The sequence below is a fragment of the Neopelma chrysocephalum genome, unplaced genomic scaffold (assembly GCF_003984885.1).
Source record: "Neopelma chrysocephalum unplaced genomic scaffold, ASM398488v2 Primary Assembly neopelma1_94, whole genome shotgun sequence".
Lineage (NCBI taxonomy): Eukaryota > Metazoa > Chordata > Aves > Passeriformes > Pipridae > Neopelma > Neopelma chrysocephalum.
In genome coordinates, this window is record NW_020897756.1 from 4,100,171 (window position 1) to 4,127,531 (window position 27,361).

General features: G+C 47.5%; 1 protein-coding gene across 1 annotated transcript in view; it reads left to right on the forward strand.

Moving 5' to 3' along the window:
* Positions 1-27,361, forward strand: part of LOC113972629 (TOX high mobility group box family member 2-like) — a 155,331-nt gene that overhangs the window by 57,236 nt on the left and 70,734 nt on the right. Inside the window, 1 exon segment of the mRNA XM_027693919.1 lies at positions 6,617-6,682. Within this exon segment, the coding sequence (XP_027549720.1) occupies positions 6,617-6,682 (66 nt within the window).

Below are 27,361 nucleotides of genomic sequence, written 5' to 3' on the forward strand. Positions count from 1 at the left end.
TCAGTTATATTATGAACTGGAGAGATTTTAGTGCAGACACATTGTGGACAATGATCCTCCACTTGCTAAATCCCAAAAAGTTGGGTATCTTTTCACTGTCTGTGAGCAAGAGAACCTTCCCCTGGGTCCCATGACGAGCTGGGGTTTGGGTTTTAGAGCTGTTTTTCGAGGAAGTCAAACCAGAGAGATCACTTCACCTTTTCTAGGTGCTCTTTGACCTTTCAGCAAACACCAAAGTGGGCTGTGAGGCACAACATCCCCTCATCTCGGGTCCCTCCGTGCTGCCTCGGGGGTGTGTTGCTGCTCCGGCTGGTTTCACACAGGGGAAGTTGGACATGCTGGTCTGGCACCTTCCCCTTCCTGCTCCTGTTTGGTTGGGAGTGGAGGCAGAAGGTTATGCACTGCATTTAGAGTCATTAAGTTTGGAAAAGGCCTCTAAGATCAACAAGTCCCACCATTCCCCAGCACTGCTAAGGCCACCTCTAAACCGTGTCCCCAAGAGCCACATCTCCACGTCTTTTAAATCCCTCCAGGGATGGTGACTTCACCACTGCCCTGGGCAGCTCCTTCCAGTGCCTGACCACCCTGTCAGTGAAGAAATTTTCCCTCATATCCAATCTAAACCTCCCCTGGTGTAACTTGAAGCCATTTCCTCTCCTCCTGTCCCTTGTTCAGTGGGAGCAGAGCCTGACCCACCCCCCCGGCTCCCCCCTCCTGTCAGGGGGTTGCAGAGCCAGAAGGTCCCCCCTGAGCCTCCTTTTCTCCAGGCTGAGCCCCCCCAGCTCCCTCAGCTGCTCCTGGTGCTCCAGATCCTTCCCCAGCTCCGTTCCCTTCTCTGAACACTCTCCATCCCCTCAATGTCTTCCTTGTCATGAGAAGCCCAAAGTTCCCTCTCATTGCTTTAGAGCAGGTGGGTGAGAGTCACTTGGGCATGGAGGTTCCTTAATATTTTCTTGGTTTGTTTTATATGTTTTCCTACTGGCCATCCCAGTGTGAGAGCTGCTCAGATGGGTCTTTCCAAAGGAGATGGTCCAGTTTGGCAACTGCTGAATGCTCACTCCACCAGTGTCCAATCTGATCATTCCTGTCTTTCCCACCTGGTTTTAGTTTCTTTTCAGCCTCTACCATGCCTTGGGCAGCCTTTGGCACCACCAGCTCTGCAGGTTTCCTGCTCCTGGTGCATTTGAGAAACAACTGCTGTTAGGCTTTTACCCTATCTGTAAGTTGTTCTTAAAATAAACAAATCAACCAAACAAACCGCTTTTTACTGTAAGGTTTTAAACCTTAAGGCTTCGACTATATCCATCTGAATTTACCCTGGAATAATACATGAGAATATTGACTGCTGGCAGAAAACTCGGCCCCTTAAACCCCGGTGGGCTCTGGTGGATGCCAGGGCTCGTGTTCTGCCACTGACACCTGCTGTGGGGTCGTGCTCCCTGCTAATGGCATTTGTCCCGAAGCAAATCCCAGCGTAGGGCCGGGGTGGAGATGCCGAGCTTCCCTCGCAGGGAGGTCCTGGGGGGAGCCGTAAATCTCGCGCTGAACTCCTGACCCTTTTTGACAGGATCAACCGAGGGGCCATCCCAGCATTTCAGCAGACAAATAAATAATGCTAAGTAGATCACTTCGGGCCAGAGGTTGTGTAAAGACCTTAATGGGGAAACTGCGGTTAAAGAGATTAAGCCAACCTCAGCCGTGTATTCCCGGGAGAGGCCGTGATGCTGAATTACTCCTGGAGGGAATCACGGCGGCCGCTCAGCCCGGCAGCGCTGCCAGGGGCAGGGAGCATTCCACATCCCAGGGATTAGGCAGAGATTGCACTGGTAAAGAGGATCCTTGCCAGAGCCAGGATCCTTGGGTTTGGAGCTGGGTGCCCAGCACATCCATAGGGCTGGAAGTGTGCAGGGCTGGAAGTACCGTGGCCAAACTGCCCTTTAGAGCAGAATGTGGTTCTGCCACTTAAATAATGCTGATAAAAATGAATTGTGGACAAAACTACTTCTGTAACACTTTCTAAAGAAGAATTATGTTTCCCAATGCTGGGCAGGGTGCCATCAGAAGCAGCTGAATGAAGCCCAGCAACACATAGGCTGCAATTATTGTATCATTATTATTTTAAAACGAGGAGTATTAAATATGGCGTTGGCTGTGTTATACAAGTTTTCTTGTATCCTAACTCTTTTCTCACTAAAAACCTGAAGGCATTTCTTGCATGGCATTGTTGTGGGTCCCTCTGTGCCTTGTTGGTAGTGGTGGTTGAGGTGTAGCTCACTGGACACAAAAACCAGCTGCTACATTCCAAGCATCTCTGGTGAAAGGTGGTATTCCCAGTGCAGCCAGTTTGAAAATGAGGTGGTCATGACAGGGAACCTGCTGCCCATCTCCCATGTCCTGGTCCAAGATGTTTTTTGTCTTTTGGAGGCAAATTTCTGCTCTGGAATCCACCTGAGACTCCTCCCAGGCATCTCCTGAGGTGTTTTCCCATCTCCTCTTAGGAGCTGAGATTCCCAGGTAGCAGCCCCAGACTCCTCCAAGGAAGGTACCCAAGGTGATTTTTCTCTTTTCATGAAACCTTCTGTGTTCTGGCACAAGGAGATAAAACTGGGAGGCAACTGCTTATAGCTCTGGGCAGCAGGAATCATTAGAAGGATCCAGTTTGTTCTTAACTGGTCATTTAGTATCTCCTTGAAGATGATGACTTTTAGTTACTGCTGGATTTGTATTAACAGGCCACTTTTTCCAGCTCCAGATTCTCAGTGGACTAAGCTGCTCTCTTTCATATTGCCAACAATGAATGTCAAAATTTAGGTAAGACCCCTCAAAAAAAAAAAAAAAAGAAACAACCAAAGAAAAAACTACAAAACCCCAAATCCACCACACCTAAATTAAAATTATATTATATAAAAAGTTTGGAAGGTTTCTGAGATCTTACAGGTATAGAAGCCATTCTGGCATGAGTCCTGCCAACATATTTCTTACAGAGTTGAGATTTTCTTCTCAGCTCGTGGCTCTCAGGAAATAAAAGGATGTGATGAGATTCATAATAAATTGTACAAGCTGGCAGTGCCATCCATGAAAAAGTAACACCTTCTTGGAATCTTGGCAGGAGGTTGTGTTTCTTTCCACTGGGTCCTTCCCAGTTAGCAAACATTTGTTCTCTGTGTTTGCTCAGAGCCAGAGATCCCACAGCTGCTTTGGGGTCTGTCCCAACATGCTGCCTGCATTTATTTCCTTTACTCATTTTCATCTTGCTGAACATGGGACCCATGTGACCTCTGGGCACATTTACAGGTTTGAAAATAATGTTGTAGGGCAAAAATAACAAACCAAAGTGAGTCTAGAAAAGCAATTAAAATTAAAAAAGTGCTTTGTACAACAACATCTGAATTGAGCTCCCTGTAGGGGCTGAGCTCTGCAATGCCAGATACACCTCCTCTGGAAGAGGGGAAATCCCTTCCCTTTTCCCCTTCCCCTCTTGCCCTTCTCCTTCCCTTCTTCCTCTTCCCTTTGGCCTTCCCATTTCCCTTTCTCCCTTCCCTTTTCCCTTTCCCCCTCCCTTCCTCTTCCTTTTCCCCTTCCCCTTTCCCTTTTCCTCTTTCCCCCTCCCCATTCCCCATTTCCCATTTTCCCTTCCTTTCCCCCCTTCCTCTTCCCCTTCTCTTTCCCCTTTCCCCTCCCCCTTTTCCCTTTCCCCTTTCCCCTTTCCCCTTTCCCCTTTCCCCTTTCCCCTTTCCCTTCCTTTTTTCCTTCCCTCCTCAGATTCGTGCTCATTTCATGCAGGAGAGGGTGACAATCAGCCACAGCCACTGATTTATTTAATAGGCTGCTTCTATTAGCCAAAGAATAATAAAATTAAGTCATTACAACAGAGCAAAAGGATGATTAAGACAACTGCACAAGAGTATTTTCCTTTCAAATAGGACTTGAAAGTGATACCTGCCACCTCACATGTGCACATTGTCCAGTGCAGGTTGGATCAGTTTTGGGGTACAGAGGGTGATGAATGTCTGCACCGGGTCTGAAAGCAGAGGAGAAAGGGAGGAAGTGTTTATAACCAAAGGGAAATATTAAAATATCTCTTTCTACCGTAAATCTACCTGGAATGATGGGGTTGATTGTTTTGAAGTGCATTCTGTAGCAAAACAATAATGAGAAGAGGGAGAGCACATTACTTATCTTCTCTACCTGGCTGGTATATAACAGGCAAACATCTAATTGAAAAAATATCCTGATGGGAGAATTTCTAATAAATTTGTTTGCACCCTCATAGCCTGGAGGAGAGGGAAAAAAAAATCCAATCAGCAGTGGGGAAGTTCCAAAGTTTCCATTGCATTTCGAGTCTTGATTTTCAGGCTCGCTGCTCAGCCTGGCAATCAGAGGAACAGTAATTCTGAAGGCAGGATTCATTACAGTTCTTATGAAGGCATCAAGGGCAGAAGGAAGTGTGGAGTGGAGGTAGGGGAATAGTAGAAAGCCATAAAAAAATTACCTTCTGAGAAACAGAAGGATATGGAGAAAGAGGGTGTTTGTCCTGCCCTGGACCTGCACTGTGAAGGATATTTTTTGTTTGCTGAATGTAACTTTCCAGGTGACTTCTGTTTTCTGGAGAAATAGGTTGTAGCCAGGTGGGGGTCGGTCTCTTCTCCCAAGAAACAAGTGACAGGAAAAGAGGAGAGTGATTCAAGCTGTGCCAGGGGAGGTTTGGGTTGGGCGTAAGGCAAAGTTTCTTCATTGGAAGGGTGGTCAGGCTGCTCAGGGCAGTGATGGAGTCCCCATCCCTGGAGGAGTTTAAAAGCTGTGTGGATGTGGCACCTGGGGACATGGTTTAGAGGTGGCCTTGGCAGTGCTGGGTTAATGGTTGGACTTGATGGTCTTAGAGGGCTTTCCCGACCTAAATGATTCTGTGATTCTTTCTCCACTGACCTGTGCTGTCTCTTCTTCCAGTTCAGCCATGTCTGCTGGGGTTGGTGGGGTTGTCAGGGGGTGCAGAGCTGGTTGTAGGCTGTAGAGCTGGTTGAGCTTCCGTGCCTGGAAGCACAGCAGCTCCAGCTGGAACTGCAGTGGCAGGAGCTGGCTGTGCCAGTGATCATTTAACAGGTGGAGGGACATTCAGTTTAGAGTGGGTGGCACCTGGCTGCCTTCTGGGAGAGCTTCCCAGTGAGCCCATAGTGCTGCTGGTGGTTGCTGCATCCCACAGCTCCTGACAGATTTAACAGAATCCAGCATTTGCACAGGGATCCCCTTCCACTCTGCTGCAGCTTCTGCTGGCATTAGTTAATGAGTGTCACAATACCTGCTCCAATTTTGCAGCTTTTAATTGGTTTGCTCTGCTATCCCAAAGGATAGTTTGGCAATTAGAGGGTGTCTGAGGCTGAGCAGAGCAGTGTTGCCCCCACTTGGCTTTACTAACTCTGCTGACTTTAATAGCTAATCCTGTAGCACTCCAAGAAATGGAAGTGTAATTAATTGTCTAGGCTGAAAATCTTCACCTGGTTTTATTTAGATTTCGCTTTTATTGCTCTTAATGCAGCCCATTTCTGTTAAGGCATAACTGGTATCAGCTTCATATCAGAGAGTGAGAGGGCATGCAAGGGTGAACAACCTTCAATTCATCATCCTGCTCATGAGGGCAAGAGGGCTGGTTCTTCCCCTTGTTAAGTACAAGGTGTCACTCACAGCTGGTACCTCCATCCTCGTCTCGGGAGTGTTTTATGGCACAGCCCGTTTTATTGCCATAATTAATTTGTGAACTTAGCCTTGAGGACTGGCCCCAGCCATACTTCGAGCCGGAGACAATCCTGGAGGGCTTTTTTCCTTCCTTTGGAGCGGGAGCAAGTGAAAAGCTCCCGTTGTAGCTAATTAATGGGGAGAGTTGTCGTTCTCCACGGGGGTTTTTGTAGCCCAGTAAGTGGATTAGCAGCTGGGAGCCGGGTGTTTTCCGGAGCCGCGGGGACACGGGCGGATGCGCAGTGCTCAGGCTGCTCGGCCTCCTGCCCAGCCGTGGAGGCACAGTCCTGGCAGAGCAGGCAGGGGAACAGGAGGTGGGGGAGAATGTGTTCTGGCAGCCAGAGTGTGCAAACAGCAGCAAAATCAAGGTGGGAGATCAGGCTTTGCATATAGAACCCCCCCGTACACTCCGGAGCGATTCCGCGTTGCTGCGGGAGCTTTGCTTTGGTGTTAAGGGGTACACAGAGGTCTGAGAGAGCACTGAATGGGACCTGCCTGTCTTGGAAATTTCCATTAATGGAAGCTGGCTTTTTACAGCTGATTAATGGTCTAGTAGGAATTTTAGCAGGAGCTTTTTTTGGGTGATCTTTGCTGCAGGGCACATCTGTGGGTTTGCACACATTTGGCTTATTTGTTTGAACTTGAGTGATTCATTCCTTATTTCACTGAAAAATTGCCATAACTGTGCTGTGTTACCATGTCCCGTTGCAATAACCAGGATGTAAGTGTGCTCATACGTGCTCCAAAGTTTTAAAGGAGCAGCTCAGGATTTTCCTCTGGGAATTTTGGCTCTTGATAGGAAGAGCCAGGAAGGCATTTGGGATGCACATGACTGTGGTGTGCAGATGGCATTTCACTGACTCTTAATTTTCTTTTACCTCTCTAGTTTGATGGAGAGAACATGTACATGGGAATGAATGACAACGCCCAGGAGTTTCTATCTGCCAATCAGGTAAGTGTTGGTTTGCTGGGGTGGGAGAGTGGTGAGATTTTTAGGGGAGTCAGGCTATGCTCAAGCACAAATTCCAGGAGCTGTCTGTGAATCTGCTGCCCTGGGGCATCAGGAGTGTCCATGGGAAAGCTCAGCCTGGCTGCTACCAAGGAGCAGCTCTGGATGCTCTCGGTACAGGGAGTGGGATGCACTTGTGTGCCAGTGCTGCTGTGAGTCACCAGAGCCTGGCTTAGCCACAGCTCTGCCACCAGAGAGGCTGAAAAGCTTTGCCTCACCATCCTTCACTCCAGATGAAGATGCAGTTGGTGTTTCTGGACGCGGTGAAGTTTCCAAGTATTGTGTGTAGCTCAGGTGTCTCCTTCCCTCATGTGGAGTATTTCCTGTAGCTAAATAGATTAGCAGTTAGGGGAGAAAGGAATCAAAGGTTTCCTGTTTTGGAGCTATGAACCCACACGTGGAGGACCAGAATAGAAGGTGTCTTGCAGGTGCCTGAGCCTTCTCTGGGCTTGGGTGCACGTGGAACAGACATGTCCATTCACTGAAGCCCTAAACATAAATATAGGTTAGAACAAGATGATCTTTAAGGTCCCTTCCAACCCAAACCATTCTGTGATTCTATAAAGTTAAGCCCATGCTTAGGTCCTGCTGGGAGGGGAGGACTTCAGCACGTGCCTGCCTATCCCCCTGACCAGGAGATGAGAGCTGGTCCCACGTGCACCCCTCTGGCCTGGGTAGAGCGTGCTGGGTGCTCAGGGCACATTCGAGATGCTGGAAGCATCTCATCCCATCCAGCCTTGTGAGGGAAGGTGAAAGTTCATTGCTAACACATTTCACCATCCCATTTTTGGGTTGTGTTGAGCCATTTTGTTGTGGGGGCCTTTTGACCACAGACACACCACTCTGTGTCCCTGAGGTTTGCTATGGCAGTGCTGTGGGTTACCAGGCGAGTCATCCATGGTGAATCTAACTCCAATAACAGTGGGGATTAAACTATGGATATTACACTGGAAACAGGATGAAAACCTGCAGTTCACCTCCTTAGAGTGTGGCAGCGTGTTGGCTCATTTCTTGGAAGTGTTGTTCCTGCTCTGGCTTTGGAAGCAGGCACTCGAAGCCCCTGCTGCTGCAGAGTGGGAAGAGGTTGTTCTTGTGTGAGAAGCATTTCCAGGGTGGGGAAGGAACAGCAAACTTTGTGCTGTTGAGTGATTCAGCAGAAACAAATATGTAGTCAATCAACAACGGCGTGTGGTTGATCATTAGAGCCAGGAATTGCCAGAGGTTGAGTAAATACGGAAGGGAACAGGGTGAGCCCAAGCTGCCCTAACTGGGGTCAGCCCTGTCCCCCTCCCCAGGCTGAGCAGAGCCCACGAGCAGGTGGTGGATGCTCATGGGGCAGTTGTCTTAGACACTCTGCTTTTAAAACCCCCCCAAGGGACAACTATTCCACAGCCTCATCAGGAAGGGTTGTCAGTGACCAGCCACAGTCCCTGGCCATGATGTCCCTGCAGGATCAGACTGCTCTTGGGCAGAACCATGGCCAGCAGGAACCATTTGTGTTTCCTTCTCGGCCCCTGTCACATCCCACTTCCCCCCTGGGTGGGCACAGGAGGGGAGTCAGAGGTGATGCTGCAGGGTTTGGAATAGTTTGCTGCAGCACAGTTGAGTTGGCTTCCAAAGAAAAGCAAAGGTTATCATGTGGTGGAGGATTCATGTCCTGGGTTTGATCCTGGAGAAGGATCGACCAAACCAGCTTAGATCCCCGTAACCTGGGAAATAGGAGTTTATTCTTATTTGTTCTCTATTTACTTTGCAGTAGCAATTAAGGATGAAAAGGGAAGAAGTATCTTTCTCTTGGCAGAGGAGGGGCAGGTGCCCCCTGTTACAAGGATGGTTGTGTGCATGGAGGATGTATTTGCTGCTTTCTCCATCAGCAAAAGCACCATAGGAAGTGACTTGGAAAATAGATGGGGAAGTTTGCCTTGCCTTGCATCTCCAGTTCTCCTCCCTGTGCTGGTTTTCTTGGGACAGTCAGAGGGGAGCTGGGAAATGGGACCAAGGGGTGCAAGGGCAGAGGGTGGCACCTGGGGCTCTGTTGGGATGGGTGCCCCTGTGGGATGCTGCAGTGAGCCCCCATAACCTCCTCTGGGGTTGCAGGAGGGCAAAGGAAGGTGAGGATCCCAGTTCATGCCCTGAGGGGTGTTAATGGTGGTTCACGCCCAGCATGAGCTTTGGCCCAGGAGGATGGGGAGCAGCCTTCCTCCTCACCCTCACTGGCTCATCCTCTCCCCTTATTTACCTGCACATCAGGGCCTGTTTACCAGAGAGCACTTCATAGCCCCCCCATGCCTTCAGTGCTAATAACACAACTCTCTTATTTAAATGGGGGTTCCAGATGGATTTTTATTGTTTGCTAAACCTGTTGTAGCCCGAAGGAGTACATTAAACAGCAGGAGTGGGGTTTCACAATCCCTCTTCAGAGGCTGCTAAACCACCAGCCCTGCACAGCTCACATGGGACGTTGCTCAGAACCTTGGGATCTGTGGGGACAAAGGCAAATCATACAGACTCAGTACTGGAGCCATCACATTGGAATAGATGAGCCTGGTGGGTTGAGTTCTTTTCCCAAGTCAAGATCCTGCAGCCCCCTTTCAGCAGCCTTACCTCAGCCCCTTGTCTGGTGTTTGATCTTGAGGAGGTTCTGTTCAGCCTGGAGGAGAGAAGACTCCAGGGAGACCTTAGAACCCCTTCCAGTGCCTAAAGGGGCTCCAAGAGAACTGGAGAGGGACTTGAGACAAGGGCCTGGAGTGACAGGACAAAGGGGAATGGCTTCACACTGGCAGAGGAGAGGTTTGGATGGGATACTGGGTAGGAATCCTTCCCTGTGAGGGTGGGGAGGCCCTGGCACAGGTTGCCCAGAGAAAATGTGGCTGCCCCATCCCTGGAAGTGTCCAAGGCCAGGTTGGACGGGGCTTGGAGCAACCTTTTCTCATGGAAGGTGTCCCTGCCCATGGCAGGGGGTGGAATGGGATAAGCTTTAAGGTCCCTTCAAACCCAAAGCTTTCCAGGTTTCTCCAGTTTCTCATGGCAAGAAGCTGGGATCAGGGTTCACTTGCCTCTCATTCATTATCCCCTGCCCTGCACAGCTGCTAACTTAGGGGGAAGAATTAAAAACAAAACACCCCAAACCCCTCATAAAACCCAAACAAAGCGCCATCCAAAACATGTGAAAGCAGGTGACCTGCTCCTTCCCCTCATCCTCCTCGTTGGGATGGCTTTTGTGTTGTGGCTGCAGTTCTTGTCATCCCAAAGGGGTTGGTCTCAGCTGAGGATGAAATGCTGAAATAAAGGAGCCAAAAACATAATGAGAGTGCTGACTGATCCAGAACAACCTGCTTGGGGAAAATAATTCCTCTTGTTCTAGCAAATAGGAGGGACATTTGACCCCAGAAGTGAGTCAAATGTGAAATGTAATTCAACCCCAACAGAGGCCAGAGTATAAATGCAACTTGACATCTGATCAAACCATCGCAGACATTTGACCCCCGAGATGAGTGAGGTATCTCTTGTGTCTTGTGGAGTTGGCAGAGCATCATTCCTCACCCCTGTCAATTTTCTTCCTTTCTTTCCCGCTCCTCTCCCCAAACAAAGACAAGGAACTAAGTAATGCAAAAAATCCCAAGGAATGGACAGATTCCCAACCGCATGATGTGCTCTGAAAGATGGGTAAAAATGCAGTGGTGCTGGTAAAAGAAATAAAAACACACACAAAGTCAGTAGGAAAAAGAAATAAAAACACACACAAAGTCAGTAGGAAAAGACATTTATTAAGGCCTTTTGTGATAAGGACGGTAACACTAGGAGAGGGAAAGATTGGGAAATTCCACATGTTCGTTGGACAGGAATGAGGTTGGTTTTATTTGGCATCAAGACTTTGGCACTTGCGGGAAGAGTCCATGGGTGCTTTATAAACATGGATTAACTACAGCTGGGAATACCCTGCAAGAAGGTGTCATCCCTTCACATTCTGGGTGAATGAATGCAGGAGGTGCCTTGCTGGGGAGCTGGGGGTGATGTGATGAGGGTGTGGGAACTGCCAGGCCCTGGCACAGCTTTGGGGACTGTTGTCCCTTGGCTTGTTGGGAGCAGGGATGTGACTCTACCCCGTCCATGGGGGGACATTTTGGAAAGCTTTAGAGTGGTGTTTGTCACATTTCTCCTCTCTCCCTGAATATCTCTGGCTGCTGGCAGGGCAACGGGCAGCTTGGAAGGAGGAAAGAGCTGAGTATTTATCAGTGGACAGTTTGGATCCTGTGCTCTGACTAATCCCAGGAGCTTTCAGTGGGCAGCTTATTCCAGCTGAGCAATCTGCCTGTTTCTGTACCAACAAGTTAATTTGTGTGATTCCTCATGGAAAGGCTGTTAAACATCACTGTGGTTTATTCAGGCCAGGGAGATGCATCGGCATAAACAGCTCTGGGCTTTCAGCAGTCCTTAACAGTCCCTTCCAACCCAAACCATTCTGGGATTCTGTGACTGAAAAAGCAGGATTTCACCCAGCCCTGGTGAGACACCTGATGCTGATGACATCAGGTGTCTCACCTGGAATGTAGAGCAGCAAAAAGGGCTTTAATTTGGGCTGTGGGCCTTAGGGCAAGACTGGGTGACTTGTGAACGGGGCTGCTCACACTCAGAACGTAAATCCAAGGGCATAAACACGTTTGTGTGGGGCAGCACGGGTGTGAAATAGAAGGTGGGTTTTCTCTGGCTGTGTGTGAATCAGGGAGCCCCAGTGAGTGCAGGGGTTCTGCTGACACCCCGAGGGAGATGGAGTTGAGAGAGATGATGTTTGTGATGTGCACACACACACACACACAGCATCTGTCTTGATGTGCTCCTGTATGAATGTCAGAGTGGGGTTAGACACGCCTGCCCCTTTCCGCACACGTGAAATCCATCTGTGGGTGTACCTGTGTGCTTGGATGTGTATAAATCAACATTTATCTACTGTATCTATTGCCCTTTATCTCTTTACCTCCATATATCTCCGAGCTGGGGCCTGCATTAGCCATAATAGATACAGTAAGTCGCTGATCTGGTGGGTCAAATGGTCAGGGCTCTTTGATCAGCCGTCAGGATCCATTACCACCGGGGCCTCCGGTGGGGCTGGAATTACAACTTACATTTGACTCATTTCTGGGGTCAAAACGTTCCTCTTATTTGATCGAATGACAGAAATTGTGTAATTTGTATATATCCCTGAGCCATATGTGCTCTGAGTGCCACTCTAATGTGTTTTATAAAGGCACAGCTGTCTTGGTGACTTATTTAAAATGGGATTTTGAAGTAGTGTTCTTGCCATTTAATGTCCTCATTCAGGGTTACACAAGGTTTATCAAATAATAAATAACATTTAGAACATTGGTTTTAGCATAACAATGGGCTTGCTGGTTATAAGGAACTGGACGGTAGAATAAAGCTATGTTTGGTAAATAAGCAATAATGTAGAAAGCAAGTGACAGTGTAATTAGAAATTAATGATGTGAGGGAAGCTATGGATGCCTTCCTCATGTTCTGCTAACACTCCAGACTAGACAGAGCTCGTCTTGGCAGCCTCAACTATAAAATATGCCTTCAAACCTTGTCAGAATCCTGGCAGACGTGCTGTCCTCCCACCAATCTCGACTGAATCGCAGCAGGATGTCAACAGTTGATAAAATAAACCTGGGTCTGGGGCAGATCCACGTGAGTGCAGGGGGTCCCCATCCCTGCTGGGGATGACTGTGGTCCTGAAGTGGCCGTGGAGCCCCAGACAGTGTGAGGGTAAATGAAGATGTGGGTCATCCTCCCCTCATTCTTGCTCCTTCCTCTCTGGTAGGAAGCTGTAAAGTGGAACTTTGGGTTTCCCTCCATCGGTGGCCTTGGTGGTGATGCTCTGGCACTGGCAGTGAAGCAGCAACATGCAGTTGCTTGGGCTTAACATGTTGGTTGGTCCCTGACCTACCAGCTGTGTGAATCTGGGGGAGTTTCCAGCACTTTGTTCATCCCACAAGGTGCAGCAGGTTGCTTATGGCCAGCACAGCCACTGCCTGGAGCCTGGGATTGCTCCAGGAGAAAGGCTGGAAGAAACCAGGAGACCATACATGTGGCTGAGCAGTTCCTTACTGTGATCCTTCTCTTGAGTCTTAAAGTCTGCGTGGAACATCAGAGCCCAGAGAGAGGTTAATTCTTTGTGCAATTTCCACTCAAGTCCCCTAATGAACTTCAATGTTTCTAGTGAGTCCAACGGTCTTTGCACATGAAGAAAGTTGTTTCAACTGTCATAGAATCACAGAATGGTTTGGGATGGAAGGGACCCTGGAAGGTCATGTGGTCCAACCCCTCTGGAATGAGCAGGGACATCCTCAACTAGAGCAGGTTGCTCAGAGCCCTGTCCAAGCTCCTTGGATGTTCCCAGGGGTGGGACATCCTCCACCTCTCTGGGCAACCTGTGCCGGTGTTTTCCCACTCTGTGAGGAAATAACTGGGAACACATGTTTTGGGGTCTCCACATTCTGTTGGTTTTGGCTGTTGACTGGCTCGTTGTGTTGATCACAGGGACAGATGATGGTCAGAGGCTGGTCGGCGTCAGAGAAAATCACTTATCTAAGTGAAGGGTTCAAAAAAGGGGGAACTTGTCCTCTTTTTAAGGGGGGCATGGAGAGCTTTGCTGCTCCTGAATCTCCAGCAGTCTTCTGCTCCCTGGACTTTACTCTCTTGTGTCTGTGCAACGTCTTGGTCTCTTCCAATCTGCAAATAGTCTGTATTTTTGAAGTCTAGAATTAACCACAACGGGGGCAGAGCACACCTTAAAGTAAATAACTGATGACTCCCCAGTCCCTTTACAATGATGCATTGCAAATACTGCAAGAACATACATCTATATATGTATAAAGACCCCTACTGAAGAGAAGTGAGAGGTTTATATAGACTCAGGGTTGAAAGAGGATTACACAGAGTTTGGCAGTGCTGGGACTGCAGGCCCCCATGCTAAGATACAGATTTTGCTCTTTCCCTGCTGTTCTTTGAGTAATACTGAATAATTTCATGTGTTGTGCTGGAGAATAAAAAGTAGAGGGAAGACATTGATAGATACTAAATGCCTTTCTCAGCAGACGATTCAGGAAGAATCTCATGTACTATTTTAGAATGAACAATAGAGTGTTACATGTCATTTATTATAATCAGCAGCTAATGGAAACCCTTCCAGGCAGGGTTTGGGAGTTGAGCACAACTACAGCTGATGATCCAGGCTTGTGAATTTTGCATGAACTCCTGTGTGACAGCGAAATTTTTGAAAGGTACAGTCAAGAAGTGATTCCTGTAGCTTAATCATATCAAGAGAAGTTTCTGCTGCTGGTGGAAGGCTGGCTGTAGTGCTTAAATAAAATAATAATAAAAAAATCCCTCGGTGTTACAAGCAAAATGAACATCATCTTCAACCCTTGGTCTCAGGGGACTCCTAAGTTATTAGCAATGGGGTGTTTGAAAAACAGCCACCAAGCATCACAGAGTGAAAAGCTAATGTAACTGAGCAGTTCCTAGACCAAAATGGATGGTCTCTGCTTCTGTTGCATTTACTCTGGGGGGGGGAAAAAGAAATAGCATCTTAAACAGCTGAGGATACCTGTCAGGTACCACAGAGTGTCTCGTAGGGACAGAAGACACTGAAACTGTCGTGGTGGTTGAATTTCATACGTAGACATTTCATCAAGGAAATGAGGCTCCTGAATAGATTTAGGTTTAGAGGCAAAGGCTGGAGGGAGAAGTTGATCCTCGGGTGACTTGGAGCATCCACACCACACACTCTGTGACTGACAGCCCGAGGGCTGGGCTCAACACCCACCACTCTCCAGGGTGTTCCCAGGTGACCACAGCCAGCCCTGCCCTTGGGTCAGTCTGAGCAGTAACCTTTCCTTCCCTTTCCCGAGACTTTCCGAGGTTTTCTGGGGTCTGAATCAGCTCAGAGATTGTTTTTAAGCCAGTGGTAAAGAGTGTATGTATTAAGCAGCACACCTGGTTGCAGCCCTTGGTCTGTGAGGTGTGGCATCAAAAGCTGCCTGAGGCCCTTCAGCCAGAGCTCTGATTTCTTTTGGGTGAAGTCTGTAAGCAGTGAAACGTTTAAAAATTGATAATAAAAATCCAGTCAATGCAGAAGAGTGGTCCAGGGCTGGAGGCAGCACAACTGGAGCCCTGGGGGCTGGGAATGTGGTGGGTACCCAGGGGCTGGCAGAGGGGGCAGCAGCAGGACAATGTGCATCCCCCTGCATTTGCTGCTGCTGTGTCTTGATCTGAAGGTTTACATACAGAAAATATTGATACCAAGATGAGTTATGACAGAGAGTTGAATATGGGTGCTTTTGGGTGCCAAAATCCCATGATGGCCACCAGTGGGGCTAACGGGAAAAGTGGACCCTAGATTCCAGAAATTCCTGTGTGAAGAAGATGGAGTAACTGGGACTTCTTAGAGCACCGTGGGGCACAGCTGAGATCCAGTCAGACTGAACAACACTGAAGGGAATCTGCTGGTGGGGAGGGTGGCTCCTGTGGCGTGAGGACACACGGACTGGCTGTCCAGCAATGCTGCTGAGCTCATAAAGCCAACAGCTCATAAAACAGCACCAAAGGATAGAGGAAGGCAGTGTGCAGTGTCCCTCAGCCAAGAAAGTGTCACTTTATCAAAGGTTTCCCACTGTAAAGGGCCTACACGTGGTGTACACAGAGCTGCTGCCCTTGGAGTCAGCACAGCCCAGGGCAAGGTGGAGACCTGCACGTGGGGGAACCTGGGGCAGCTCTGGAGGGAGCAGGTCACCTTTGAAACAAAGGTATCAGGTTAATATGGTGCTTATATGTGCTTTAAACCCCTGACAGTGCCCCTTTGCTGAGCTACTGCTGCTCCTGGTGGGGTGCTGGGCTGTCCTTGGGTGGTGACTGTCACTTCAGCCAAAGGCAATCCTGGAGCTTTTATGCACAAGCTGTTTCTGCCTCCAGATCCTCCAGATCCTCATGTTGTGCTAATTCCTCCCTGCATGTCTCCTGAATTACCTGCTGTGACACAGTGTGACCGGGAGCCAGGTCTGGACATGCTGGATTGATGCTGAGCTCTGAGATGTGATGCCAGCTGTGATGAGCAAGGATTTTTACTGTGTCCGGTTGGGGGGGTTTGGGTTTGTCTCCTGCAATGAACCTCTGGGGAAAACTGTGTTTATTTGTGGAAATGTAGCACCATGGGCCACAGGAATGTGGAAAAAAATACCCAGCCTGTTGCTCTTGGGATTTCCTTTCCCAGCTGATTGATTACTTCTTCCCTTCTCATCGGAGACCCAGCCCGAGCCAGTGTTTGGGCCTGCTGTCACAACACAGTGATTAACTGAGGAGCCACTTACTTCCAGCAGGAAAGCATTATTTTCCACTTAAGCTCTGTATGAAGAAAGGAAAGCCCCTCTGTTGCCTTGGCTGACAAGAGAATGAGCCCTTCTCTCTGTGTCGGCTCTGGGGCTGCCCTGGGCACGTGCAGGGTTGGGCTCCATTCCAGCCCCACAAGGGCCTGACCATCAGCAGAGCTTCTGAATCATCCATAGCGTGGCCAGCAGGAGCAGGGCAGTGATTGTCTCTCTGTACCTGGCACTGGTGAGACACCTCAAGTCCTGTGTCCAGTTCTGGGCACCTCATGACAGGAAAGACATTGAGGGGCTGGAGAGTGTCCAGAGAAGGGAACGGAGCTGGGGAAGGGGCTGGAGCACCAGGAGCAGCTGAGGGAGCTGGGGGGGCTCAGCCTGGAGAAAAGGAGGCTCGGGGGGGACTTTCTTGCTCTTTTCAACTCCCTGACAGGAGAGGGAAGCCGGGGGAAGTCGGGCACTGCTCCCAGGGAATAAGGGACAGGACAAGAGGAAATGGCCTCAAGCCGTGCAAGGAAAAGCTCAGGTTGGACATCAGGAGGAATTTCTTCATAGAAGGGGTTGTCAGGCATTGGAAGGAGCTGCCCAGGGCAGTGGTGGAGTCCCCACCCCTGGAGGTGTCCAAGTCAGGACTGGATGTGGCACTCAGTGCTCTGGGCTGGGGGACAAGGAGGGGATCTGGCACAGGGTGGACTCGGTGATCTTGGAGGTCTTTTCCAACCTGAATGATTGTGTGACACTGTGATGTCAGGGCTCTGCAGTCCTCCAGGATGGTGTGTGTCCTGAGTGCAGCCACCCAGCCCCCTGCACTGAGAGTCAGGCATCCACTCTGACCACTCCTGAGGTTGGGCAGAGCAGTGACCCAAACTGGTTGGGCACAGCATGCTGCCAGTCCTTTGTGCTTCTGCCCCCTCAAGGAAGGTTTAGATTTTGCCCTTTCAGGTGACACACCAGGCCAGGCCGGTCAGAGCTACGATGGGAACCAAAAATCAGAGGCAGGGATGCACTGGTCTCTCACAGGGCTGTGTGCTCTGGCACTGGATCCAGCTGAAGGATGGTCATCACAGCAGCCTCAGCTCCTGCTGGCGTGACCCAGAGTTCCTCCTTTGGTCCATGCTCCATCACCTGTATCACAGTTCTGCCGAGGACCCTGCTGGGTCTCACCCATCAGTGGCACTCTGCTTCCATGATCAGCAGCCCCTGAGCAAGCCTGAATTAGATTTATCTCAAATCCAGCAAATCCATCAGCAGCCATCAAAAGTGCCGGATGTGATGCTGTATAGCTCATGTCTGTACATCTGTGTACACTGTAAAGGGCAAAATATGACTTGGCTTTTATTACTTTAATTAAAACATGAGTGAAGAGTATGAGATTCATATTAAATTGCATTTTCCTGTCTGCTGTGTGAAGGAGCCAACTGATCTGATTACCATGAAGATTACAAACTATCAAAGTGAAAAAGAGCTTTTTGCAAGTATTTCATATTAAACCTTCAAACATAACACTTTAAGAATAATTATAGTTGTATTACTGGAAAATGATTCATGAATTCTGAATAAATATAAGACCCTTAAAGGGAAATGTTCCAAGACCATAGTTTTCATTCCAATCTGATGAAATTTTAGTATCATTTTGCAGCTGTAGAATAAAATGAAAAAAAAAATATGTACATATACTGTATTGAGTATATGTCAGACTAAACTAATGAGATTTTTTTCATCAACTCCAAGCACGCACACAGACAAATGGAATAGCCATCCTCATTTTCTGTAATAGAAAGCATGGAAAGAGAAGGCAGAAAGGATCTTACTGCTCACAAGTCTTTATTCTACCCTTGATTGTTAAATAATATATTTTAAGTTCTCATATCTTGCCTGCAGAATGTTTGAACTGACACTAATGGGTATATAAGAGAAAAGAGTGAGCTTAAAGAAAAAAAAAGTGAGGAAGGGCTAGGATTGGGAATTTTATTAGTATTCCCAGTGGGCTGTAATAAAGATACTTTTCACACAATACAGTGAATGTTTACAGCAGACAATTTAGTTTCCTTCCAACAATTATGAGAGAAATTGAATCTCAGGAAATGTTAGTTTTCGCTAAAATTAGACATAACAATAAAGATACCCCTGGAAGTTTATTAAGGGAGGGGAAAAAAAAGAAAAGCCATCAGTCTCTGGAAGACAATTTAGCAATTTTATTTTAAGAATTCCAGATGACTTCTAAACAAAACCACACACCTACGTGGCGCTGAGAGCTCGGGCTCCCCGTGGGGGCTGCTTTTCTCTTGAGGAGCCTTTTTTTCCCAGGCTTCAGGAATTCCTAGTGCATTTTGGCAGCAAATACCCAAAAGGTGCTTTTTTCCAGGCTAGAGGGGGATGCCCATCACTTCTGCAAGTAGATGGGGCACAGGGTAGCAGCAGGTCATGTTCTTCTTCGTGCAGGTCAGGGTTCTGCAACCCTGGGAAGCCACACAGGTATCAAGAGCAAGTTATTGGGCACTTGAACGCAATTTCAGGAATTAATTTCTCATGCTCTCACAGAGATGGTGGTGATCAAAAAAGAAAAGCTGCTCTGTAAAGCACAGAAAACTCTGGAGCTCTCTGAGCAGCTCATGTGATGGTGTTTAATTTTTGAAGCACTGCGTAGTTCTGCTTGCCCTGGTTTCCAGATTTCTGTATCAAGGAATGCTGCAACATCCCTGGTGGAGACAGCTATTTTCTCCTGCTTGTGTGATTTTCCTTTTGCCCCTGCAATCCTTGGTTTCTGACTTCTGCCTCACTCTGTTCCAGTCTGGAAAGAGATTCCTGTTATTTGATGTCGAAATAGGGAAGGGAGGAGAAATGGTAAAAGCTGATACAGCTTAGTTTGAGGCCAGGCCTCTCTAGTGATCTTCCTTGAAAGGATCTGTCCTGTTTTGATTGTTTTGGGGGCCACACTGGGCTGATACTTTTTGGCAACACCAAGTGGGACTCTGGAGATGCCCAGTTTGGTTCCAGTATTAGCAACAGAAGCACTTGGCTCTGGATTGTTACAGGTTTATGGAATTATCTCGGGTTCGTGTGGGCTGGGATTTGAAAGCTGGCAGATGCAGCCCATGAGCACACCAGGAAAATGTGAATTTGTACCACGGGGTTGATGCTTTGGCTTTGTTACCTGCAGCCCTGTTGTGCTCAGAGCCTCCCCTGCCTCTCCATCAACATCTCTCCCTCTCATTTTGCCTCTTCCACTTCTACCCTTTTCCCTTGGAATCTTTCAGGTTCTACCTGGCGTATTGTAAACTAGTAAAAATAATGGAAAATCCTCTCCAGCTGCTTAGTGAATAAAATGTTTCAGTTGGTTTGGCTTCCAGCTAGTTGGGGTTGGTTTTCTCTGCCTCCTTCATGCCTTGCATGTTGGGTTGGGTCTTGTGGTCGTGTGGTGAAGGTTGTGCTGGTGTTGATGTGAGTCCTCTTGCACCTTCATCTCCTCTGCAAAGCTATTCCCTGTGTCCACAAATGCTGTCCATGACTTCTAGAGCTGTCAGTGCCTACAATGGTCCTTTCTCACCACTAGCCTTGGTTCCTGCAGCAGGCTCCTGGCTGTGACAAGCAGATTGATGTCCAGGCTGTTTTTCTAGATGGAAATTTGTCATTGCTTTAGGAAAACATTGCTATTTTGATTGTTAATGTGATGGTTTTCCTTTTTGCCTTCCTCCTGAAAGGATGGTTCCTACTCTCACTGCTCATTTTGTCCAGATTGCTTAATGCTTAGAAGGAATTTGATGAGTATCTGTGATTTAGGACAGAGATGATCCCCCCACATCAGTGTGTGTGTTCCTGCCTTTTTTAGATACCATACATAAGCCTGGTTTTAATAAAGAAAAAAAACTTGTTAAAATTGTTAGAGATAAAATCTGTTTGTTTCCCAAAATTCCTATATTGGAGGCTTAAGGCTGAGATTTTCACACCTACACTGGGGCTTTGGATACTTGGCTCTGCACCATGTTCCAGTTCTCACAATTTTGTCACAAGTCTCTTGGTGCTTCCTGCTTTCCCTAACAGCCCAGCACCTTTGTGCTCCTGTGATGTGACAGCTCCTGCTTGGGATAAGCGAGGAAAAGAGTAAAATTCTTGGAGTTGTGGTTGTGGAGGAAGAGTCATAATTGTGGCGCTCGGGAACTCAGCAAATGCAGAGGAGGTGGAGAGATATCCTGGGTGATTATCACGGAATCATGGAATGGTTTGGGTTGGAAGGAACCTTAAGACCATCTTGTTCCACCCCCTACCATGGGCAGGGACACCTTCCACTGGACCAGGTTGCTCCAAGTCCCATCAAACCTGGCCTGGAACACTTCCAGGGATGGGGCAGCCACAGCTTCTCTCACCTTGACCATCTCATGGACTGGGAGGACTGGATTTAGTGGGCATGGAGGTATTCAGTCAAAGGTTGGGCTTGGTGATCTTGGAGGTCTTTTCCAACCTTAGTGATCCTATAATTCTAAGATCCTCTGACTGGCACGTTGATGAGCTCTACATATTTAGGTCCTGTAAGGAGTAAGAGATCCCAATCCCATGAGGGAGTCTTGCCTCCCTTGGCCAACCAAACCCAGTCACTGAGATTGGAATTGGGTACATGCTCTTCCATCTCATCTCAAGGTTTGCTTTGGCAGAGCTGATTCAGAGGTATCTGGCTTTGGCACTTCTCCCCTGTGCCCGAGCCAGATTCTGGGGCTGAGGGTCTTTGGGATAACGTGGGAATCTGATTTATTGCGCTGGTGATTTCACTTAATTTCCTTTTCCCATTTCGGCAACTTCCTGGCAGCCTGAAATGTTTTGCAGTGGGTGGATGGGTAAAGAATTTCAAGCTGCTCTTGGGGATAAAGAGGAGAGAGGGGAGGGAAGAAGGTGGCATTTTACAAAGCATTGATATGTTCTTAATTTTAATAAAATAAATATAAAAAAGAGGTAAACAGCACCTCAGCTGCTGAGGCGACAGGCGCTTTAAGAAGCACTGAATAAATACATAAAATATATTTGCTGAAGGCATTTGTTTTTGGAAGTTTAAACATTAAACATGCCTGCTTCGTCTGATACCATAATAAAGCAGGGATGTTCAAAGAGCCATTCGTGGTGCTCTGACTACAGCTTTACATCTTCACTCATGTACCAAGGAAGCTGCATTACATCAGCAATGCCTCAGTGAGTTTTGCCCCCAGAAGGGAGAGTAAGTGAATTCTGGGAGGGATTTCAATGTGGGCTTGGGTTTTTTTGTGGTGCATTTCCCCTTTCCTATTGATGGACGTGGATGTTTTGGTATTGTTCCCTTGTAAAGTGCTGGGGCAGGTCCAGGGGAGGCAGCAGCTCTGCCTTTGTCCCTCTATCCCCAGGCTCAATAAGTGCTGGCTCAGGGCCTGATGAGACAAATAAACAGGTTTGTGTATTTAGGTTTTTAAATTACAGGATAAGGAGGAACACAGATACTCAATCCATTAAGAAATAACTAGGTGGGTGATTCACTACCATTTGTGTAAATGGCACTAACTCTGGTCTGCCTGCACAATTTATTAATACTTCACGGGAGGAAAAAAAATTATTTTAATCTCATAATGGATGATGAGCTGTGAAATTGCTTCTGCAGCAGCTGGGCACCCTGGGGGAGGTGCTGGATTGCACCATATTATGCAAGCCATCCCCCCATCTCTGCCTTCCTCGTGCTAATCAGACACGTCAAACCTGGGCAAAGGGGAGGGAGGGGCTCTGCTTCTGCTGGAGTTTATTACTTTTTTAGTTTTCAGCATGTATAGTTTTCTTCTCAGTTTGCTTTAGGGTCCCAGGTCTGCCTTGGGAAGCATGAGGGCTCGAATCTGAGTACATTTGTTGTGGGCGATGCTTTGGGCTTTCATGGCAACATGAAATAAAGAGAAATTTAGCAAATGTACCAGGTCTGACCCAGGTTGTGATGATTTAACCTGGCTCATACCTTTGCTTTGCAGGGGAGGGTACCAAGCTGTTACTGCTCTTTGCTCTGCCTTTGTAGCTTTGGACTGGGACCATAAACAGGACCAACACTCTGAGTGCTGTGGAGTTTCCTTGGAGCACTGTAAGGACAACCTGGGGTTAAGCACTTTGGTTCTGTGTGGGAAGATGGTGCATCTGTGTAGTGATGGGAGCAAACCAGGGGTAGTATAGGGCCATTTAGGAAAAAAATTAGGATTTTTGCCCCCTTAGCAAGCATGTGATGGAGTCTTCTCAGGTGTACATGTGTGTATCTCGTGCCTTGTACACGCCAGTCCTCGTGGCTGCAGGTGTGCAAGGACTGCACAGAGCTTCAGTTCAAACTCTGTGTTTGCTGAGAACAGCAGAACCTTAAAAAACAAACAAAAAAACCAAAAAAACAACAAAAAACAGGGACATCTGGGAGAAAAAAGTCTGCGTTATAGATGGATTGTGTTGCCACTCTGGCTTTGCTGGAGCATCTTGCTGCAGACCTCCCAGCAAAGGCATGTTTGCCAAAACACCCACGGCACAGGGCATGGCTGTGGTGGACAAGTGCTGTGAGTAGGACGTGCTCTTTGAGATGAAACTGTGAAAAACCTGGTGCAAACAAAGTGTCCATGCCAAGTGTGGCTCAAAGGGGTTTTTTTTAATCCCTTAACCCCACACCTTCAGTTTGGAGCATAAGGGAAACACTCCAAGACAAAATCTGAAAGGGGACAAGCATGGTACAGAGTGTAGTTTCCTTCCTGCTCTGGGTCCTTCTGGCTTGACTGAGGGCAGGCTGAATTAATTTCTTAGAGTGCTTTTCACTAATTCTTCCTTGCCTGAGCTCCATTACTGTTTTCAGGCCGTCTTATATCCTGACCTGCTTACAGTGCATTATACATCATTGTGTAACATACCCTGGGCTCAACACACACCACCAAATCCATCCAGCCCAACAATGGATTGCTGTGAGTGCACTGAGCTTATTATGCAAGTTCAGTGTGCCATGAGACAAAAAAAGGCAATTATGTAAAACCTGTACTCAAATAATTCCCCGAAATGCGTGATGTTCTTGAGTGGAATATGATATTCCTTGTGTTCACTTCCAGGCAAGATATGAGGAAAGAAAAGAATTTATATGTGTCTGGCCTAGTCAGGCTAATTTTAGATCCCATTGGCTCCTGTCTCGCTGGATGTACAGTCCCTTTAATAAATTTTAAAACCAGGCAAAAATCATTATAAACAATTTTAAGGAGGCTGATTGTGAGGCAGATGACAGAGGCTGCACTTTGCCACCATGGAGCAGAGCTTGCACATCTCCTGGCTTTCCCTGGAGCGCTGCCATGTTCACTTTGAGAGACTGGGGAAGAACAGCCACAAAAAAACACACGGTGAAATGAAACAGTTCTCTTGTCAGTGTGGATAGGTCACTTAAAAACAGATGAAATTAGATATTACTACGGGTAATCCAGGAGCAACTGTGCATCAGACGTGCCTCACAGCCCTGGCCCTGCATGTGGAGATACAACAAAGGGATTTCAGGAGCTCTGGTTATTGCTGATGTTTGTGTAAACCAATATTGAAAGCTTCTAAAACATTGTCAGCAGACTTTGAGCCTTACTATCCCAACTGGGTGGGGCTTGGAGCAACCTGGTCTAGTGGAAGGTGTCCCTGCCCATGGCAGGGGGTTGGAACAAGATGATCTTTGCAGTCCCCTCTGACTCAAACCATTCTGGGGTTCTGTGATCTGCTTATTTGGAAGTGGAAGGTCTTTGTTAGAGGGATGTGGTGTTGTCATACAGTGTTGAACCTCCTGAGCTGGAGGTTGGGGGGTTCAGATGTAGCAGCTCCACGTGTGCCATAATGTGAATATCCCAGCATGGATCAGGGCAGAGGAAGGGGTTCCCTGGACATGCTCTGCCTGGTGAAAATGGCATTTTAGAGAAATAACAACAGCAAGTCTGCAAAGCAGTACTTTGGGGAGTGTTTTGTACCTGGTGAACTCCCTGCTGCTAAACGCTGATGTCAAAAGCTGAATAGAGATGCAAGGAGGGGAAAGGACCATAAAACCACACGAGGCAGGTGAAAGGATGGGGTAAATCTCTGGGATTTTTGTCTCTCCCCCAAAGTACTGGCAAGCTTTGGCCAGTTTTTAGGTCAGCATGTTGACAGTCTGCTGGTCTGGTTGGTTAAGTGGGTCTTCAGTTCCTGGGAGGACAATATGCAGTCATGGGTTTCCAGTCCTCCTGCAAGTGGTTTAGAGAGCTTTTCTCTCCAGGATGTACCTGGTGGCATGAGAAGGTGGATCTGGAGGGGCAGTTGGTCCAGCAGGTTCACGTGGAGCTCCCTCTGGGACATGCTGGGGGTCTGAGAGGGTCCTGCCCTGCCCTCTCCTACGAGGCAGTTGCTGCCTTGCCATGAAAGAAGGAAAGGCTGAGATATCTGATTACATTTTTCTTCCTCTTTATTCCTGGGGGTATCCTCTTCCAAAACTCATTTTTGCCTTTGTCACTGGGGAGTTAGAGGTCTGTCTGTCTCTCTTCCCTCAGAAGGATAAACACAGCATTCCTAATCCTTTGTATACCATTGCCTGCTGCACTGCTGCTCCGTGCATGTGTATCTGCCTTTATGGAAACCGTAACCTTTTCTTGAACCAGAGATTTTCCTGAACAAGAGCCCTTTGGGATCTGAGTGGGCTTTCCTGGATACATTTTTAATAAACACAATAATTTGACTGCAAACCCATTACCTGTCCCCTGTTTGTTCTATGGGATAGTCATTTCCATGCCTGCAAAAACCACTAACTCACAGGGCAATCAAAGCAGGAATGACAACCAGGATAAAATTGGTATGTGTTGTGATAAACCAGTCCATCTTCAGCATCGTGCACTGTAGCTTTATATATTGCCTATAAATAATGGCCTCAAAAAGATATTAAATCTTTAGAAAAAATCGAGCCTAATTGTAACTATATTTTTGTTTTCCATTTTGGTTTATGTACAGTATATGACTTCTGCAGAGACATTTTTATTCCAGGAAAATGACAGGCCAACAAGAAGCCATAATTGCACTGATTTTTAGAAGTGCCTGCATTACTACAGATCTGATGTACTGCAAGACATGAATCAGAAAAATTCTATTAAAAAATCTCTTGAATGGCTGACACAGGAGTATTATCCACGATGATTAATTTGACTTGGTCATTATGAACACAGACAAGTCTGACAAAATTGCATTTCATTCCCCACTGAATTCATAAAATCACTATACACATAATAAGAAGTTATAGTTCTCTGCTATCCACTATTCTTGACAGGATTCCAGTTCTGGATAAGATACTGATTAAAAAAAAAGAAAGTGGAGGGAGAGAGGGAGTTGGGAGGTTTTTTGAAAGCCTACAATAGGGCTGATTTCTTTTGCTGTAAATTGTTCATGGGACTCCATTGTTTTTAGCTTTTTTTTGTGTGTGAAGTGGTGATGCAGGTCAGTGGCAGCTTAGAAAATATCAAACCTCACTGTGAGCTTTTAGTGACATGGGAGGGGATGCAGCAGAATTGTTCACACGTGTTTCACATCATGAGTGCCAAGATGGCCTGTTGGGCTGTGTCTGAGGACGTGAAGCAGGACCATCACTGCTGCTGCCTCTGCTCAGCCACAGCCACAAACAAGTCCTTGCCCAGGTTGAATCTCAGGGATTTCCCATCATTCACATGATTAGTAATAACTGGTACCTTGTTCTTGGTTTCCCACCCACATAACGGAGGTACCAATGGACAGAGAGTCCCAAGAATGTTGCTTCTGGCTTTGGTAGCACGTAAAATAACCCCCAAAAATGCAGAATTGGGTGCATGCCTCCCAAAAACTTCGTATTTCTGAGTGAGCTGAGATTTTCTGTTCCCTCTGAGTATTGCTGGCTGGTTTCCTTCACAGCCCCATCCTGCTGAGCACCACAGCACCACACCACAGCCATCCCTTTGCCACTGTGGCAACTGCCCAAGGAGATCAAAGATTATTAGGGCAAGCAAGAATGTTTAGGACCCCAGTGCCTCCCTTCTGGGCACATGTGGTTTTATGAAACACACATGGTTTTATAAAACTTGTAGAAAAGAGACTTTTTTTTGAGCTGTCAGATTTGGTCAAAACCATCCAGCAAGCTCAGCTTTGGGAAGAGCCGTGGCTCCAGGACTGTATGGGATCTATAGGAGATGGGAGAAAGTCAACTCATGTGAAGTTTAAAGGTATAAACATCCAGCTAATTCAAAGCCAAAGCTGTCCAGGAGTGTTGGGGTTGAGCTGAGGGCTGGCTTTGAGCTGTAGATGGTCATGGGGTGCAGAGTCTGCATTGGAGCAATGCCCACACGGTGGGAGAAATGGAGAAAAACAGGGAATGTGGAGGGGTGGGCTTGGTCTTTGGGTCAACCAGCACTTGTTTGGGATTTGTGAAGAAAATAGTTGGGGTTGTTCAGCCTGGGGAAGAGAAAGCTCCAGGCAGAGCTTAGAGCCCCTTTCAGTGCCTAAAGGGGCTCCAAGAGAGATGGAGGGGAATTTTGGATGAGGGCCTGGAGTGACAGGACAATGGGAAATGCCTTAAAGCTGAAGTAGATTAAATTTAGCTTAGATGTTAGGAAGAAATCCTTCCCTGTGAGAGTGGGGAGGCCCTGGCACAGGTTGCCCAGAGAAGCTGTGGCTGCCCCATCCTTGGAAGTGTCCAAGGCCAGGTTGGACGGGGCTTGGAACAACCTGGGCTAGTGAAAGGTGTCCCTGCCCATGGCAGGGGGTGAGATGAGATGATCTGTAAGTTCCCTTCCAACCCAAACCGTTCTGTGATTCTGTGATTTCAAACCCCACTACTCTGGGTTATGGAAGAGGAGCACAGAGGAAGGCAGAACCCACTTTCCCACAGGGCTCCTGCTGCTCTGCTGTGCTCCCAGCCTCTTCCTGAATATTGTGCAGGCCCTTCCAGGGTACCTTTTATGTTCATGCAAGAACTCATTTTTCTCTTTTCAACTGCATTCCCATAGTAAAAAACCTGAGCATGTGAAAATTAATGTAGCAGGGGCTGGGAGCACTTCAAAGACAATCTGTAGATTGTATGTGACTGACTGTTAATAAATATTTCTTTACAGTATTTATCCACCTCTACCCACATAATTCATTGGCCCTGCTATTCACACTCTGGACTCTGTGTGCAAGGATGAGGCAAATCAATTTTCATCCCTGAGACCCAGAGCTGCTGACGCGGAAAATCAGCGCTGCTTCCCTCCTTGGTGCGGGGCTTTGGGAA